Here is an 18,810-nt window from a genome sequence, read left to right as displayed (position 1 = left end):
CCTGAGAATATGAATCTGAGATCTCTCAAGCAGCACAATTATAGCACTTTGTTCCTCCTTTCCTGGGATTGTAGTCTAAATAGTACTCCAAATTCTCAGCCAGAGACCTCTAGTGCCTCCTCAAACTACAAACCCCAGAATCTCAGAGGATCCAGCCATGACAAATGATGTAGAATCAGTGCTGGGTTTGCGAAGTGTGAAAGAAACCTCAGCATCAGTTCAACTTAATATGGTTTAGAGTTCATAGACAGCAAACTTCTGGTGATTCAAGACTGCTTTCACGTTTATGAGCACATGTCCTATCTCTGACTTTGCCTTTAGCTTCTTGAGTATTACCCATGCTTCTTCGAAACCAGGGATTTGTTATTGGCAATGCCCACCATGGCATTTTGTGAAATGAACATGCCCATGGAAGAACACATCTCCTTTCCAATAGGTATTCCTTTATATCAAAGATTATTTAATTACAATTTAAAAATAAAAAGCTGTCAGATGCATCCTTTCATTTCCATCAAGTCAACGAGTATACTCAGTGAGCTCACGAGTAAACCTAGCAAAAATCTAATTGATTCTCACATTACACTTCATGCAACTGTCATTCCAGCCCTTATCACAGGGTAATTGGAATACATTGTTTCTTAAAAACATGCCACTTCTGTTCACTGTATTCAATTCACTAATGTCTCAATTGAAGGGGGAGGACAGCTTTCCTCTGTATTTTCTGCCTACGCCCAACATCTGCTTTGTCCTTTAAACTTTAAATAGTAAACACAGTAACTATTTGTATATATCCAATGGGTGATATATACAGCAAACTGGAAAACATTTGGCGCCTTATTGGTTACAAAACAACACATTCAATCAGACTGTCAAAAAAGACTAAAACACTAGATTTGGTGAGAAAGGGCAGCATCAATGAATTTGGGGGATCCCTAATCTTTGTAGTATTAAAAAAAACTGAGGGGAAAAAAATCAAAGCAAGCAAAAGATAAGCCTAAATTTGGTCCATGGGGACTCTATCTGATTCATCATCCACCGAACGTAGTGCCTGTTAGAAAAAAAGCAACATAAAACAAAGGCTATAAAACAAATAGACTATCGGAGCTCCCCCTCATCAAAATTCTTTGTTGCAGGTCCTAGTTGTTTACTTCCAGTTAACCATTCTGTATGGTTAAGAAAGTCTTTCTTAAATGTAGTGTGGGTTCTGACAAAGCAGAAAGTTATGGCAGATCACATATGGATCTGGTGAGAGGAAAAATGTCAAAGATGGAATACTGATCTTTTCCATCCCATATCATCACAGGGAGTTTCTTGAACACAAACAAATGTATTGTTTTCCTACTGCTCTCAGCTGGAAGTCTAGGCTTTCACCAATTTTCTTCAGAAATTTACAACACTGCCATTCTTGACTGTGCATTTATTTAGTCTTACTCGCGTGTTTGTTTAAATGTTTACATAATTTGGTTTAAATGCTTACCACTGTACTGTGAAGAAGGTAGTATTTATTTTAAAAACACAGAAGATATAGTGATGTGTTCAGCCATAACAAAACACTCTGCCATAAGGATTTTTCAGACAATCAAGGATTGTATTGATTCATGGGCTTTTATTCCATCCAAAGTTTTAAAATATGTTGAGCAAACCAAGTAACCTAAGCATGGAAATGTTGCCTTTTCTAATCAAAATTATATTCATAGGCAATAAACATGTTCTCCTGCGTCTCCATTTTAATTGAACACTAGAATGTATTTCTCCTTAATACAGGAAGGTTTAGCCAGCAACTCCTAAAACTGAGTCAACCTTGGCAGGTACCAAACAGATGAAAGCTTATTAAGGAAGACAATAATGATCAGCACTCAGTCAGGCTGAGGACACAACCACTGGATGACACTCATGCATTAGAAAGCAATAGAAACAGGTGAGGTTAAAAGATACAGAAATGCACCGAACTGGGTGGAAGAGAAGGTGTTTTAAAAGAAATTTCACATCCTGGGTTACCAGACAAGTATGGTTTGCTACAACTGGTACAGAAAAAAAGCCTGAACACCGTTTTTAAAAAAAGCAAAGCTACTTAAAATACTAAATTTTATTTTCACATTTACATTTAGTTTCCCGTTTCCATTTTCTGACCACCACTACTATGCATTATCAAAACATTCCATACATATTTGAAATGAAAAGGGTGGCGTCCTGGTCTTAAAAAAAAACGGAACAGGCATTTTGGACAGCACATTCTTGGCAAAACATTCTGGACAACATTAATCAGACGCAGTAGGGGAAGCTTTAGCATTTATAAAAAGGACAGCCAGATATGAATGGTTAAACACACAGAACTGTAACTCAAAAGGAACCATTTAACTTCTTGCTTACAGGGTCTGCCTCCATTGCCAGAGTGCTTGAATAACCTAAGAAGACAAAAGGAAAAATGAGTCTGATTCCATGCAGATCGCCTCTGAAGAACAGTCAAGTCATTAAGATGGCAATTCTAAACATTACTTTCCAGGCAGTAAGACCCACTGAACTTACTTTATACCTGCAACTAAGCACTATACATTTATTTAGAAAAGGTTTGACAATATATACTCAAATATCTATGGGCACAAAATTCTTTCTAGATGAAATTTACAATTTAAATTCTACATGAAAAAGTATCTTCCATCTGCATGCAGGGTTCAAGAAATTTCTGCTAAATTTAAAAAGCATATAAAATAGATACACTCTGTACACAAACTGCAAAATTATTCAATATATTTTGTATTTCAAGGCTTCTGTCACCCTATAAAGCATAGTAAAGGAAAGCAAAAGGAAGGGTGTAACTCTAGCAAATGCTGTCTGAACTCTGACTGCCCAGCCTTACGTCCAAATCCACTACAGCAGCTGAATCAGCTGCTTTCAAACGTTCTCCTTCAACACACTATGATTTTTCCACCTGACAGCTTTGAACATTTTGAGGGAAGCAGAAACGTTCAAAAAATTTATTTCAAGGAATTCTGCAAGTGAAATACAGGTCTAACCAAAAGCCTCCAGACTGCCCAAATTCTAATGCATTACTTCAGTGGAAAAGAGAAACAAAAATACAAGCTAATGAAACTCAAACAAAAACCCAAACACCGCTTTATTTGGTCAAAATGTTTCTGAAGAATACTATGGGCTGAAGGACAGGGCCCACGGATCACATAAAAGGATAAAGGAATCTTATGTTCTCTATAATCACCACTGAAACAGCCCCTGCTTGCATTTTAAACAAAAGATTAAAAACCTACATGAAAAAATACTGGGTGGGTAAGCAATTTGCACTATAAATGTGACTTCACCAAGATCTTGTCAGTTCAATTACCTTCTGGTCTTCTGTCCTGTAGCAGTTTTTAACATAATTTGCAAACTTGGCTTCTGCTTTAGGAAGAGCAGTTCCCTGAAGAAATAAGAAAGCAAATATAAACACAATGAATTATTCTGTGGTATATAAAAATGTCCCAACACACCTGGCTGGGTAAATCAAGAGTTCATTAGTTCATATGCAAGTACTGTGCAGAATTCTTTACTCTCAGAAAAACCGAGAGATAAACCATGTAACCGTTGTTCAGAAGATATTCTGATCTACTAAGATTACAAGAAAAAACTTACAATAACACCCAGAATGAAAAAGTTATTAATTCTTCCACCCCACAATCTCTGGTAAGACAAATGATCAAGAGAAAGCTAGGTGGGAAAATCACTTCTTGTCCCAAAATCCAAAGTAATGTTCATGATCTATTGCTAGTGAATTACTAACCAATGAACTTATACTTTAACAATTTTACATGAAAACATAATCAAACAGTATGTTTCTCAAGAGTACAGACAGACCTCAAGTTACAGACCTACAACTTATATACAACTCCTAGTTACAAACAGGGGTGAGACAATAGGAAGTGAGAGGAAATCATGGGGAAAAGGTGTATCTACTGAAGCTTTCCCACTTATCCTGGTTTCCACCACAACACAAAATTTTCAAAATCCAATTGTCTCAAGGACAGAAAGTGAGGTGAAATCTTCTGGACAAGAGCACAGGCAGCAAAAGAAACACAACATTCACGTATGTTCTTTCTCCTTCATGCAATCCAAATCTCTTTTTTGGCTGGAGTTACATACTCACATACAAATTCAACTTAAGAACAAACCTACAGAACTTGTAACCAAGAAACTGCCTGTAATACAAGATATATAGGGTGTTTCAAAATGATGGACCTCATCTGAAATCACTCTCTACAACCATGAACTGCCAGTGAATGAAACTTTACCACCTGAAAGGAACTGTGGCATAGTTTCCAATGAGTCATACTAGATGGCAGCCCTTAGCCTCAGTTCTTTTGCAAGATAGCGACCCAGATATTCTGTTTCTGGAGTTATTTTTTAGATTTATTACTGGCTCAAATGGTTAGTAAAAACTTGATAACTCGTTAAATAATTTGTAACATTCTGTGTAATTGTAACATGTTGCCATCACGATATATATTGCTTTGAAATTGGGTCCATCATTTTGAAAAACCCTGTTATGTTTACTCACTGTATTTCAACAATTTTGTGGCTCCCAGAAATGTTTACACCCATGTCCACAGAGGGCTACCATAAACCAACGTTAAAATCCAAGCACAAAGTTAAAGCAAGAATCTAACATCAAAACTTTGTGTTCTTTTTCTCACAAATATGGGTTCAACGACTAAAACTATTCAATTTCCTTGTGGTTGATGAACTTACCTTTTGTACAACTGCCTGCATTTTTGCTTTTATTTCCTCCAAAGTGAATGTTTTTGGTGTTTTTGGAGTCTGTGGTTTCTTTTCTTTATGGGTTTCTGGAGTCTGAAACACATCAACCACAGGTTTTTCAACAGTGTTACAAAATATCATTTAACAACTAATCATTGCAGCTTAACATCCTTTCATTACCCTATAAGATTTGGCAAAGTGCTTCAATGCCCTAAAGCCACCAGGTCCTGCTTGATCTTTGAATTTAGGATAGATCAGTCCTGATTAGTATTTGGATGAGCCACCAACAAATAACAGGTGGTGTGCAATCTATCTTTCAGAGGAAGGGCCTGGAAAAACTACCTCCGAGTACTCGTTGCCTAAAGAAACGCTACGAAATTTATGGTCTCATCATTAATACATCAGCAACCACAAACATATGTAGAACGCTATGTACAACACTTCGAATTGTAATAATGAAAATTCTGTCCTTGAGGACAGATTAGGTTGGCTCCCTCTCTACCTTCCTTCAGGAAACAACTGAAGACTTGGATGTTTCAGCAGGCCTTTGGAGATACAGTCATTAATTAATCAGCCCCAGAGGGTTTTAAATAATCTATCCTGTATTTATTACGATTTTACCATTTATGTGTTTTAAATGCAATTTTTTTATCCTATATTTTTGTTTTAATTGATATATTGTATTACTGTTTTATCCTTTTATAATGTGATTTGTATTATGTTGCCTATATTTTGTCCTATGTTGTTTGGGCCTCTGCCCGATGTAAGCCGCCCCGAGTCCCCGCGGGGAGATGGTGGCGGCATATAAAGTTTTATTATTATTATTGAGTCATCCAATAATTAAGTGCCCTGTACTCTGCTTTATCTGAGCAGATCCAATATTTTAAACAAAAGCATAATCTCATGTGCAAGTTTCCCTTTTATATACTAAATAAACTTTTTTAACCTAACAATAAACTGACTACAACAAAGCACTTAATATGATTTGATATGATATATTCTAACAAACACACACCTTTATGTGGACTTTTTATCAGAATACTCATCTTTCAAATCTAACATGTATTGTCTTACATCACACACACATTCTGACACACTTAAGAAATTCTGTATGGTCTTTTGTAGTTGCCCACTCATCTACTTCCAACACTATCAAATTTTCAGCATAAGATGGCAGTACACAAACAACTAAAACTCAAGACAGCTATAACCTAGATGTAATGAAGATTAACATCGCTACTACTCAAATAATCTCTACATTTATACAAGCCTGTAGAAAAGTTAACAGTGTGTTAAACAACATTTACTCACTTTCTGCTTCGGAGTTGTCGGCTTAGAATCTTTTCCATTTTGGTTTGATTTTTGTGTCTTTTTCACAGCCAAATCTCGGGCAGGCTAAAATTACAATAAAAGTTGAATCTCACTTAAAATAACAAAAAGTATAATTTTAAAATATCACCATGCACATTCAAATAGCATGACCTAAGTCAGGCCCGCACAACCTGCGACCCTCCAGGTGTTTGGGCCTCCAATTCCCAGAAGCACTTGCTAGCTTGTCCAAGTAAGGAATCCTGGGGGCAGAAGTCCAAAACACCTGGAGGGCCATGCATTGTGCAAACCTGTCTGAAGTTGATTAACCTTAGAAGTATTTTTATGAAACCAATCAGATTATTAAAATGTTATTAATAAAATACAAAGCATTACAAAATCCATATCTAATACTAATTACAGCTTGCCCTTCCTATCTACCAACTCTGCACCCACAGCTTGAAATATTTTTTAAATACCAAAAAGCAAATCTTGATTTAAAGTATGCCATTGTAAATAATGGCACTTGAATATCCATGGATTTTGATATTCACAGGGGCCTTGAACCAAACCCCTCAATAAATCCAAGGGCCAGGATGGAAGATTCACTTTCTCACCCTTATTACTACAGCACTTTTTCTGTGTCGGCTTTAAGGCTGCCATGTCCCTGTTCTATTAAGAGAAAAGTGGCTTCAAAGAACAAGTGCTCTTGCTATCCCGTTGAATCCGGGCTTCCCATTACGGGCACCTGGGAGGGGAGACCTTTAATAAATCCCATGACAGCAGAGAGAAAATGTCATAAAATGAAGGAGTGACATGCATGGACCTCACTACCCAAAAGTAGAGGAAGATGTTCAGTTAGTGTCTGATATACCTTCCTTGGAATCAGAGAACTGCAGCTAGAATGTGGTTTTATAATGCTATTTATGTGTATGAAAGCAAATGTCTATCTGTACCACAAGGCTGTTTCTAGGTGAAGTAGGTCTTTTTATGTCACTGAGATCGAAAGGTAGCATATATATGAGGAGAAGGGAGAAAGGAAAGAGCCTCAAATAGACTTGTTGCCATGGAGATATTGTAAAGTAGGCTCTCTCAGAGCTGGAGAAGGTAGGGTGGAGGTTAGAATGGAGGAAGGAAGGAAAGAGAAAAAGAAGGAAAAGGAAGGAGAAAGTAATGCAGTGGAGAGAGAGGAAGGGCAAACAGGAGGGCAACAATCCCTCCAGCATCTAGGCAATGCTCGACATTTATGATAATGTACAAATAAATGTGAAACTTTACTTAGCAATAACTACTGATCTATTTTAAGATACATCAAGCACCAGAAAATGATTAGCACACTAATGTCAAGATATTAGAGGCACTCTGTATTCGTGTTATGCTTAAGTGCACACCCACGCTTTTCTCAAGGATAACCGTATGATTAGTAGTAATTTTGCCTTTATGTTAAACTGATATTGTATCCATCATTTCAGCTCAATTCTATTCAGATTGCTTTACGCATTGTTATTAAACAAAAACAATTCCAACATATAAAAGTATGTTTTACTTCCTTTCCTTTAACCAGAGGCTGAGTATTTTCTATCAAAGCTAATTCTCAGTTTAGTCTTACTGAAATGTCAGAAATATGCCTCCGAAAACTGAATAATTACCAACCTATTATAAATAGGTATTTAATGATTTATGAGATATCTTTACATTATCTCGAGTAACAAGAGGAACAATTCTGGAATCTTTGTAATTTGTTGGTAAGCAACATAATTTTATTTAAAAAAGCCAAAGAAGTGAAGCAATGTTTAAGAATAAATGCTGTAGGAATCATTTAATGATTGAGATGACGTTTAATAAATGTGGCTGTTTTCAAAATAAATGGAAAACTACATTTACAGAATTAAGTTAATGCTGATAAATTAATCTTAAATAGCATTTCATGATACAATTAGAAAAACCTTGGCCTACTCCAAATTTTAAACCACAGCACCATCTAGTGTTGCTATATGAAAACTTTTCTTTATAAATGTGGAATGAAGAAACAAAATCTAAACAGTTCAATTATTCAATTTCTCCCAGGAGAGAAAGCAGATTTTCTTTTTTAAAAATTCATTCAATACTGAAGATTTTTTTCCAGTATGCAATTTAAGCCAACAACTCAATGTCTAAGGCATGTTCAATAACATTTTATATTAAACTGTAAATAAAGCATTGGGAGAATGTACCTCACTATTTGCAAAAAGATTAAGAAGCCAATTGATTTGGAGGCTCTTAATAAAACTGCTGTAGCTAAACCAACCAAAGACGAAATGCTACACTGTTCATGAAAACTTAATATTTCCCTATCTTCTTATGCCTAATTGCTTGAAAGTACAGCACAAAGTGGCTGAAGTGATAGATAACGGACTCCAGCTATGTTAATGAAACTGTTTACATCAGTGGGATTGTTTCGGACTCTTTCAGCTCTCTGTGCATTCCAACACTCTTCAGAACTGGTCAGAATGGAGAAATGCAGGGAAAGGAGAGGGAGAGAAAGCTTTCAATGCTCTGGTATTGCAACAGCAGTACAATGTTGGGATTTAGGCCCCTGTCACTGCTCTACCTTAGCTACTCTGTGTATGGATGTGTTTTGAGAGACTGACTGAAAGTTAAAACAGTGAGATATCATTTGATAAACAATACTGAAGAGAACAGAAAGAGAAAGCAAGCAAATTAAGCACACAGATGAAAGGGAATACAAGTAGACACACAAAATTATTTACTTTCATGTCTTATTCTTGACTATTACAGAAGTCATACTTCCATTCCCTTACGGTGGTGCAATTTCTTAAGATTGCGTATTGTTCAGGTAAGCTACATACCACATATGATTTTTTTTCTAAACAAGCAGTGAGTTTAGTTTCTCAAGGTTCACAACCTCAAACATTCCAAGCTTATCTTAAAATTCAGATACAAAAGGCCTAAGACCAACTACCATTGCCATATTAACAACTTTGAATTGTATTGAGTTACCTTTTTGACTGGAGTCTTTTCTTCCTCCTCGTCTTCCTCCATATCATCATCATCGTCTCTACAATTAAATGAATGTCATGATTTGTATAATAAAGAACAGATCTTAAAATGCTTTCATCTAGCTTTTATATTCCTGAGATAAAACAAAAAGCAATGCAACAGTCACAGTAACCTAAGAGCAGAAACATGTTTTCTTCACAGACAAAGAAACAGCCATTATTTTAATTTTACACTCCTTGGGAATCCTTTGGAATAGCAACAGCACATAAAATTTAACAGAATAATTTCACAAATTATTTAAAACTTTCAGTCAGCAAAAGTCAAAATTCTTCCATTTTAATACTGGATGAATTTTTACAGGATGCATGTAGGTCCCCAAATAGTTATAAAGCAGAATGAAGTGATAAACCAATTAAATACTTTTGAGGGAACATTTTCAAGGCATTCACTTCCTTGGTATGATATTACTCTTCAGCTAACAATACCTATCATTAAAATTAACTCAAATAAACAATAAAAAGGCTAAAATAAAGGAAAGATAGGAAACATCACAGGATATAGTATGTAAGTTACGGAGTCATGTTAGTTAAATAGTTCTACACATGAGTATCATGTCATCAAAGACACAGAGGAAAGGGAGTATCATTATACATATTCTTTAGTATAGGAAAAGTAAAAAAGTTCCAACTATGACATCTTCTCTAACAAGAGAACATACTCTTCATCATCATCATCCTCATCGTCATCTTCGTCATCCTCATCATCCTCATCATCATCTTCAGTCAGCTTTGCTTTTTTCTTTAAGACAATAGGTGAAAGGCAAGCAAATACATGTCAGCGATTCAATTCCAATTTAGGCTCTTCCAATATATGGAAATTGAGGGTGCATCTACACTGTACAATTTATGCAGTTTGACACTTTAGTGCTATGGAATCATGGGAGATATCATTTTACAAGGTTGTTAGACTTCTCTTCCAAACAGTCCAAACTACAACTCCCATCATTCCATAGGATTGGGTCAAAGTTTTATCTATCTGCATTAATTATGGTGTAGTAGATGCACCCAGAGGCAGTGCTCCATATCCAGAGATTGAACTATCCATGACTTGAAAATATTCCTCCCCAAACTCTCCCAAAAAACTTTTGATTTTGCCATTTTATTCATGGAACATCAATATCTGTGAAGGGGTCCTGGAACCAAACCCCAATCACTGCCAAAGATTCGCTATATTTTCTCTTATCACTGCACTAACTTACAATCAGTTAATGCAATTCTTGCCTTCTCTGATACAGATGGTGCCTCCTAAAATTACAAATCCCATGACACCACAGTTCTGACACATGACAGTTCATGTGTCAAACTGCATTAATTGAGTCCCCTTCGGGGTGAGAAGGGCGGGATACAAATGTAGTAAATAAATTCTATGTTATTTACTCTGTTGTTTGGAGTTAAATATTTTGTTTTTAACTATATTTTAATATTTTATCCAAATGGTTGTTTTTGTACTGTTTTAAAGACATTGAATTATTGCCATGTTGTGAAGCCGCCTTGAGTCCCCCCCAGGGCTGAGAAAGATGGGGTAAAAGTACCGTAAATAAATAAATACAATGCAGATGCACCCTGAGGTTGTTATTGCAAAATAAATACTAATTTGTTTAGACTTTTCAGCACACATAGATTTATACAGAATGTTTAATTTATACAAAATTGGTCTTTAACTTCTTCATAACATAAAATTACCCATCACTTCTTGGGGGGGGACTGCTAACCACTAAAGTTAAAGCTTGGCACTTAAAACCCCAAAGTGACCCACAATAGACAATACTGATTATGTATTACCCATAATACTGATTTCATGCAGTCACAGCTAGTTTCCACCACTCAAAACTTACCTGAGGAACTTTAGCCAAAGTCACACCTGCAGGTCTTTTTGCCATATTGTGTTGAACCTTATCATCCTCTTCATCTTCAGATTCTGGTTCTTCCTCTAAAGCTTTTTTAAAAAGCAAAACATGATGAAATTAAGATCTGCCAACTCTCTAAAAGATGAAACAGATGAATTTATTTTGCCAAATGTATGAAATAAAAATACCAGGTTAAAACAACAAATTGAATTTCTTACCTACAAGATGCTGGCCGCTCACATAAACAGGCCCTGAGCCACACTTCAATCTGAGGGTGACGGGTGGTGTAATTTCAAACCCACCTAATGAAACCTGGAATCAGTGGAAAGAAGAGAGCACGATTGAATGAGTTGATCTCAAATATACAGTACCACACCTGAGCTAGAAATAGCAAATCCCTCAGGTCTAGAAAATGAACTGGGGTTATGGTACACCTCAACTCAAACCAGCCAACAGGCTCTACAAATACCCAAGTGGGCAATTGAGCAGGCAAGGCTGCAACAGGATCAGAGGCTGCCTTCCCCAACCTCACACATCCCCATCCCCAGAGTGACTGAAGCAAAGGCTTCACTGTTGTTTTTGATAAATTCCGATTCAGTTAAGGGGTCAGAGGACCATTCTCAATTGTTAATCTATGCAAGTCAACTTAGAAAAGTGAACTCAGATGATAAATTAATCTTGCAGAATGGAGGATGGAACCCAATTTTTGCTTGACCTTCAAGGTTTTATACATTTCTTCCAACAGAAGGCAAAGCATACATGAAATCCAAGCACCAGAGGGAGAGTTCACACATTTACTTGAAATAAACTATGCATCTCATATCCCTCTACAAGTCAACAAGCTACTAAATGTAGCTCTGCTATATTTTTCAGCACCACTCTAGCATTCAATAAATTGATTAATCTGCTAAATTATTGTGGGTGTCACCCTGTTGCAACAAAGCATATTTTAGATTGTGTCATAGTTGACATTTGGGACCTATGAGGTAAGAACTCCTCTTAGCAAATTGTGAGAAGTGAAGCAGGCAAAAGATGACAACACATTTGAAGAAGAGTACCTATGTAAGGAATGCTGTCACAGGTACACCTTTATTCAAACATCATCTTGAAGGCTGGAGGACCTCATGTTTAACCTAGGCGGCCAGATGATTTTAGAGACAGTGCTGTCTAGTTGTTATGACCAAAACAGTTGAAATCTGAGTAGGGTTCAATAGTATAACAATAGAACTCATCCTTTGTTTTTAGAATGGAAGATCTGCTCCTGCTGAAACTATCAATATTACTTAAGCATGTTTATATGCCACCTTGTATAGTGCAAACAATTTTCAGAATTCTCATGAAAAGCAGCTTCTACAAGACTCGAGATTTGGCTCAGAGCATTCACTGTATTTCATTATCAGCCCTTTCTAAGGTCTCCATATCAACTACTTACATAGAAAAATCTTGTTATGGCATTTTTAACATGTTAAGAATTCAAACCTGTCTAATCAATAGAATTTATATATAATTTTCTGATATCTGATGCGCACTAAATTCAAAAGACAATCTTACCGTAGGTTGAACTGACATTTTCAATGATGCCAGTGTGACTGTGATCTGGTTGCCTTCATAATCCAAAGCTTCTGCTTCGACAACATGCAAGTCATCTTTAGCACCAGCTCCTAAACTAACCTGTGTCACAAAATATGTGTTTTGAAAACCAGAACATCTGACATACTTTCCACAAACATCTTTACCATCACTTTCCAACAGTTAAGCTAAAATATTCCATTTAACAGTACTTTATGTGATTAGAAATTAATAGTATATTGATTAGTTTTTGTTTTCAATGGCTAAAGAACAATGAAGATGCCCAGCACGATGTCAATTTTGTGAATTTTAACGCCATTACATACATGCCTGAAAAAGGCTTCTCAGGAAAGTTGTTTTTTAAAAGTGAAATAGTTAATAATTTCTAATTATATTTAGTTCTCCACATGTACAGTAGTCTCTCACTTATCCAACGTTCTGGATTATCCAACACATTTTTGTAGTCAATGTTTTCAATATATCATGATATTTTGGTGCAAAATTTGTAAATACAGTAATTACTACTTAGCATTACTGCGTATTGAACTACTTTTTCTGCCAGATTTGTTGTATAACATGTTTTGGTGCTTAATTTGTAAAATCATAACCTAATTTGATGTTTAACAGGCTTCTCCTTAATCTCTCCTTATTATCCAACATATTCGCTTATCCAACGTTCTGCCGGCCCATTTATCTTGGATAAGTGGGACTCTACTGTATTAAGAATTTCACTGTTTTATATATCGTACGTAATACTGTGGGCTTCAAACAGATCTTCAATGGTTGCCTCAGTGATTAAATCTTAATTCCATGGTGGGCCACATTTGATAGCTTATAATTTATTTTATTATTTATTTGGGAAATTTCTATATCGCCTTTCTCCGAAGATTCAATGCAGTTTACAACAGCAGTTAAATATAAACATAAAATAAACCATTAAAAAGATAGAACCCCCTTTTATAATTATCATTAAATAAATAAAACATTTTAAAGTTTAATTTTAAATTTAAACAATTTAACATTCCCCAAGTAGATACAATTTGATTAAAAATATAGCTTAGGCTTCTTCAACTCTAATTAAAAGCTATTTCACACAGGAAAGTTTTCAGGTTTTTCCTAAAGGACAAGAGGGTGGGGGACTGCTCTTCTGCCCAATCTTTGTTTACTCACTAGTACCTTAGTCACTGTGCCTCTGTCTCCCCAGGACTTACCGTTCTTAAAGAGAGCTGGTGTTCATTTTCTTCATCATTAACCTTGAAATGAAATGGCTTGTCCCCTTTTAGTTCACATCCTGCAAAAGCAACGAGAACAAGCTGTGACTGTGCAAACTACTAAATTGTACTGCTAAACCATTTATAGCACTAACTGGGAATGGACGGTGCAGCATATTTAAATGTCTGGAAAACTGGACTGAGATTTAACAACTATAACAATCCACATAAAAATGATTTAAAAGGAGTGGCTCAACGTTGAATAAATTACAGCTACCTTTTAAAAACCTAGTCTGAAAGTGGATATTTCACTTGCAGGTGTTGTCTAAACCCTACAGTCTAAAGTTTCAGAGTTGAGAACAAGGAGTGTAATTTCACCATATGCCTGTAAGTCATACAGGAGGCACCTCCTACCAATTACCTGTCTGCAACTTTCAAGATGTATCAGGCTCCACCCCCTCAGGCACATGGCCATCCATCTCTTGTTTTCTCTACCCCACAGCATCATGCCAGGCCTCGCTCCACTATTTTAACCACCTGGCCATCTTACTCTACATCCTCCCTCTCTGCAATAGCAGCAAAAGCAGCCTCTAGCCTAGTAGCAGTTGGTTGCTTTCCCTAATGGGCCTTTCTCCTTGGCTTCATTCCAATGTTTGTCTTGGCAGCACCAACTCAATACACTACAATATAGCACATGTAAAATACAGGTCCCTTATACAAAATACCCAGGACTAGAAATGTTCCACTTTTTGGATTTTGGAATACTTGCATATACATGAGAGGCCCCAGGAATGGGACTCAAGTCTAAACACATTGATGTTTCATATGCATCTTACATACATAGCCTGAAGGTAAATTTAGACAAACTATTCTTTAACAATTGCATGTATGATCTACCAGAAAGCGATGGCGTCAGTCTCCCAGTAACCCATGTCAACAATTTTGACCCATTTTAGAACTCTAGACAAAGGAGGCTCAACCTCTATACGCAGTACAGATATGGCGTATACACATAGCATGAAGGTAAATTTATACAAATCAGTTTTAATAATTTTAAGCATGAGACCAAGACTGAGTACGCTGATCGACCAGAAAGCGAAGGAATCATCCTCTCAGCCATGGGGACAATTTTGGGAGTATTTGGGGAATTCTGGATAATGGAAGCTCAACATGCCTGTACTTTTTAATGGGGCCAGGGATTCAAAGCACTGCTCAATATACTGGATGTATACTGCTATATAATGCAGTTTGAATTTGCATCACGTGGTCAGTGTAGACCAGTGGTTCTCAAGCTGTGAGTCCCCATATGCTTTAGCCCATAACTCCCAGACAGTTTACCAGCTGTTAGGATTTCTGGGAGTTGAAGGCCAAAACATCTGGGGACCTTCAAGTTGAGAACCACTGGTGTAGATCCATATATTGCAGCAATACTGACCATATAAAGATGATTAAAACTGCATTATACAGCAGTATACACCCAGCTTCAGAACACATTCAAAGAGTTAGGGGCATCTTGTCCAGCACTTTTTATATGATTTTATGTTTTTAGCTTGGCTTGTTTTAATATTAATGTTGTTTAATTCTGTTTTAATATGTGTAAATTTTAAGTTGTATTAAAAAGTTTTTAGGATGTCTACGTCCAACATGGCTGCAGAAATTATACTGTTTAGCCAGTACTGCACCACCTGATATCTGTCAGGAAGTAGCAGCCAACAAGGAAAGAACCAAGGCATTGACATCTTGAGCCCATCCTCTGCTTGGATATCAGCCAGCAACATCAATGTCTGAAATCAAGAAATAGTTTCTTTAAGATCTACAGAGATACTCGCAGGAACACCTCAGCAAGCAAGAGTCCAAAAGTGGCAGGCTAAAATCCAGAACCTCAAGCCATGGCTGATACGGAATGAGAGGCTCCCTCCAGGACACGCAGAAGACTGGGCGTCTTGGAAGGTACTGAACAGACTGTGCTCTGGCACCACAAGATGCAGAGTCAACCTTAAGAAATTTATAAATTTACTTACAAAGTAGAGTCCACACCATGTGAGTGTTGCCAGCTTCTGGTCAAAGGAAATTTAGTTTTTAAACTTTGTTTTCGTTTGCCAAGTTTTTTTTAACACTGTGGATTTTTTATACATTCTAACTGCATTTCAATTTGCTTCTGACAAGATAAATAAATAACTCCTCAGAAAATGTACATCTGGCCATAAAAGGGATGGCAATATTATTCAATTTTGTTTTAATGTTTATGGATTTTAAGCTGTATTGAAATTTGGGGTCTCCTTGTGGAGAAAAAGTGCGGTATAAAATACACATAATAATGAAACTGGGGCCCCTTCCACACCACCAAATAAAATCCTGCATTTTCTGCTTTGAACTGGAATGTATGGCAGTGCACTCAGATAACCCAGTTCAAAGCAGATATTGTGGGATTGTCTGCCTTGATATTCTGGGTTATATGGCTGTATGGAAGAAGGGCCCTGGGCTCCTGTGGCTTTTTTTGAGGAGGAGGAGGGAGAATAAAGGAGTCGGGCTGGAGAAGAAATAAAGCTTATTATATAAAAGCGGGATATAAAATAATGATGAAGATGAGACTGGGGCCCCTTCCACACCGCTGAATAAAATCTCACATTATTTGCTTTGAACTGGCATATATGGCAGTGTGGACTTAGGTAACCCAGTTCAAAGCAAATATTGTGGAATTGTATGCCTTGATATTCTGGGTTATACAGCTGTGTGGAAGGGCACTCAGATAACCCTGTTCACAGCAGATATTGTGGGATTGTCTGACTTGATATTCTAGGTTATATGGCTTGTGTGGAAGGGTCCTGGGATCCTAAGGAGGAGCAATAAAAGAGTTGGACGTCTTGTTCTGAAATCCTAACCTAGTTAAGGCAGCAAGCTCGTCTTCTCGATAATGACCATACCCCAAGGCGCACGGATCCTATTGCTGAGAAAGGATAAAGTAAAGGGGAGCTTGATTTGGGCTGGAAACGGGAAGGGGCGCCTCCCGTTTCAAGCGAGAGGCTTGAGGCCTTCCTTCCTTCTCGCTTCACAGGCCACACGAAGGACGGCTAGGCCCAAGGGGTGGCGGCGGGTCTCTTTCCCGTCCAGCCTGAGGGCGAAAGGCTAACAAAGGAGGCCCGCAAGACCCCGCGGTCAAGTGAAGGCCAGGCCACGTGGGAAGGCCTCATGGCGAGCCAGGCCGAGGAGTACGAGGAGGGAGGCGACACAAACAAAACGGGTTACCGAAAAGGAAGGTTTGTGGCCGAAGGGAGCCCATGCTGTCCATGTCGGTGTCCTCCATCTCTGCAACAGCGTCGTCTCTCTCTTCAGCCGAAGGGTGCCTGCTGGGTCTAACGGACGGAATTAGTGCACCCGCAGAAAAGGGCCCGCCTCTTTTTCCTTCCCCCAATATATAGCCCCGTAGGTCTCGCGAGAAGTTACGCTCTAGCCCGCCCGCTGGCTGGGGGGCGCAGGCGCAAGCGTGGTCGGAAGGGGCGCACGCGGTCGCGAGGCAAACGAGAGGAGAGTAGGAGCTCGCCGGTCTGCGCATGCGCGTCCCAATCTTCACTTTGTGCGTCTCTGAGAGTGAGAGAAGACGCGCAGAAGCCGTCAAGCAAGATGGCGAAGGCTTATATGGCTCCTCTCCCTCTCTAGGGCCCTTTCCACACAGCTGTATCAAATCCACATTGAACTAGGGCCCTTTCCACACAGCTGAATAAAATCCCACATTTTCTTTTTTGAGCTGAAATATTTGGCAGTGTGGACTCGGATAACCCAGGTCAAAGCAGATATTGTGGTATTTTCTGCCTTGCTATGGCTGTGTGGACTCAGGGTCCTTCCACACAGCCATGTAACCCAGGAATAACCCGCAATATCTGCTTTGAACTAGGTTATCAGTCCACACTGCAATATAACCCAGTTCAAACCAGATATTGTGGGAGTTTATTCAGCTGTGGTAGGGGCCTTGGGGTATTAATCATACTTCAGAATTAATGCAGTTTCACATTATTTGAACTGCCATGGCTCAATGCTGTGGAATCATGGGAGTTGCAGTTTTACAAGGTCTTTAGGCCTTTTTGCCAAAGAGCCCTTCCACACAGCCGTATAACCCAGAATCTCAAGGCAGATCATCCACAATACCTACTTCGAACTGGATTATATGAATCCACACTGCCAAATAATCCAGTTCAATTTGGATTTTATACAGCTGTGTGGAAGGGGTCTAAGAGTGTTGGTGTGTTGTCAAATTACAACTCCCCTGAGTCCAAACCAGTGAGGCATGGCAGCTAAAGTGGAGTCCAACTGCATTAATTCTACAGTGTAGATGCACCCCGACACCCCTAGGAGAGACTGATAAACATTAATTTAGGACCCTTCCACACAACCCTATATCCCAAAATATCAAGGCAGAAAATCCCACAATATCTGCTTTAAACTGGGTTATCTGAGTCCACACTGCCATATATCCCAGTTCAAAGCAGATTAATGTGGGGTTTTATTCAGCTGTATGGAAGGGGCCTTCGACAGTTTTTTATTTTAAAAGCCCTTTTGGTGCTTGATAAATATTTCTCCCAGAAAATGTGAGGGCCCTGCTTTAAAAAAAAGAAATGGATTGGATATTGAGACTTGACATGTTAACCCTCAGGGTCTAAAAGTAGACCTTGGAATATATCCAACTTGCTTTCAGATACCTCTTAACCTTCTCTTTGGCTGTGTTGTTATGATAAGGATGTCCTTGGAACATGTTGAGGGGAAAATTGAAGGAAAATACGGAACAGTATACAGGCAGTCCCTGAATTGCAAGCATCCCACTTACAATTGTTAAGAACAAGGGTGAAACAACAGGAAGTGAGAGAAATTTACCCCTAGGAAGGGAAATTTACTCCTGGAAGAGTTATTATCCTGGGAAAAAGATGTTTTCACTGAAACTTTATCACGAATCCTTGTTTCCACAACAAGCCAAATTTTTCAAAAATCACAGGGACAGAAAGTGCAGTGAAATCTTCTAAATGGGGGCACAGACCACAAATCAAATACCACAGGGTGTTAACCTTCCCTATGCTATCC

At 38.0% G+C, this 18,810-nt stretch overlaps 1 protein-coding gene across 1 annotated transcript; it reads right to left on the bottom strand.

Annotated features, from left to right (window-relative positions):
- Window positions 1-1,586: 1,586 nt before the first annotated feature.
- npm1 (nucleophosmin 1) lies at window positions 1,587-17,145 on the bottom strand. Its single transcript, XM_003215250.4, has 11 exons — window positions 16,987-17,145; window positions 13,741-13,820; window positions 12,512-12,631; window positions 11,179-11,272; window positions 10,949-11,049; window positions 9,773-9,852; window positions 9,055-9,112; window positions 6,058-6,141; window positions 4,738-4,839; window positions 3,338-3,412; window positions 1,587-2,405 (listed from the first exon to the last, which is right to left on the bottom strand). The coding sequence occupies exons 1-11, from the start codon at window positions 17,042-17,044 to the stop codon at window positions 2,367-2,369; spliced, it is 891 nt and encodes a 296-aa protein (XP_003215298.2). The 5' UTR covers window positions 17,045-17,145; the 3' UTR covers window positions 1,587-2,366.
- Between the last annotated feature and the right edge of the window lie 1,665 nt (window positions 17,146-18,810).

This window comes from Anolis carolinensis, chromosome 1, assembly GCF_035594765.1.
Source record: "Anolis carolinensis isolate JA03-04 chromosome 1, rAnoCar3.1.pri, whole genome shotgun sequence".
NCBI lineage: Eukaryota > Metazoa > Chordata > Lepidosauria > Squamata > Dactyloidae > Anolis > Anolis carolinensis.
The sequence above is the reverse complement of the archived record's forward strand: the minus strand, read 5'-3'. Positions and strand labels throughout refer to the sequence as shown.

What these genes read in the sequence shown, in the direction of transcription:
- npm1 (XM_003215250.4), bottom strand. Translation starts at nt 17,044, where the DNA reads ATGGAGGACACCGACATGGACAGCATGGGCTCCCTTCGGCCACAAACC. An exon ending in ACCAGCTCTCTTTAAGAACG is followed by an intron (nt 12,632 to 13,740) that starts GTAAGTCCTGGG and finishes TTTGTGACACAG; the next exon opens with GTTAGTTTAGGAGCTGGTGC. An exon ending in AAAAGACTCCAGTCAAAAAG is followed by an intron (nt 6,142 to 9,054) that starts GTAACTCAATAC and finishes TTGTAATTTTAG; the next exon opens with CCTGCCCGAGATTTGGCTGT.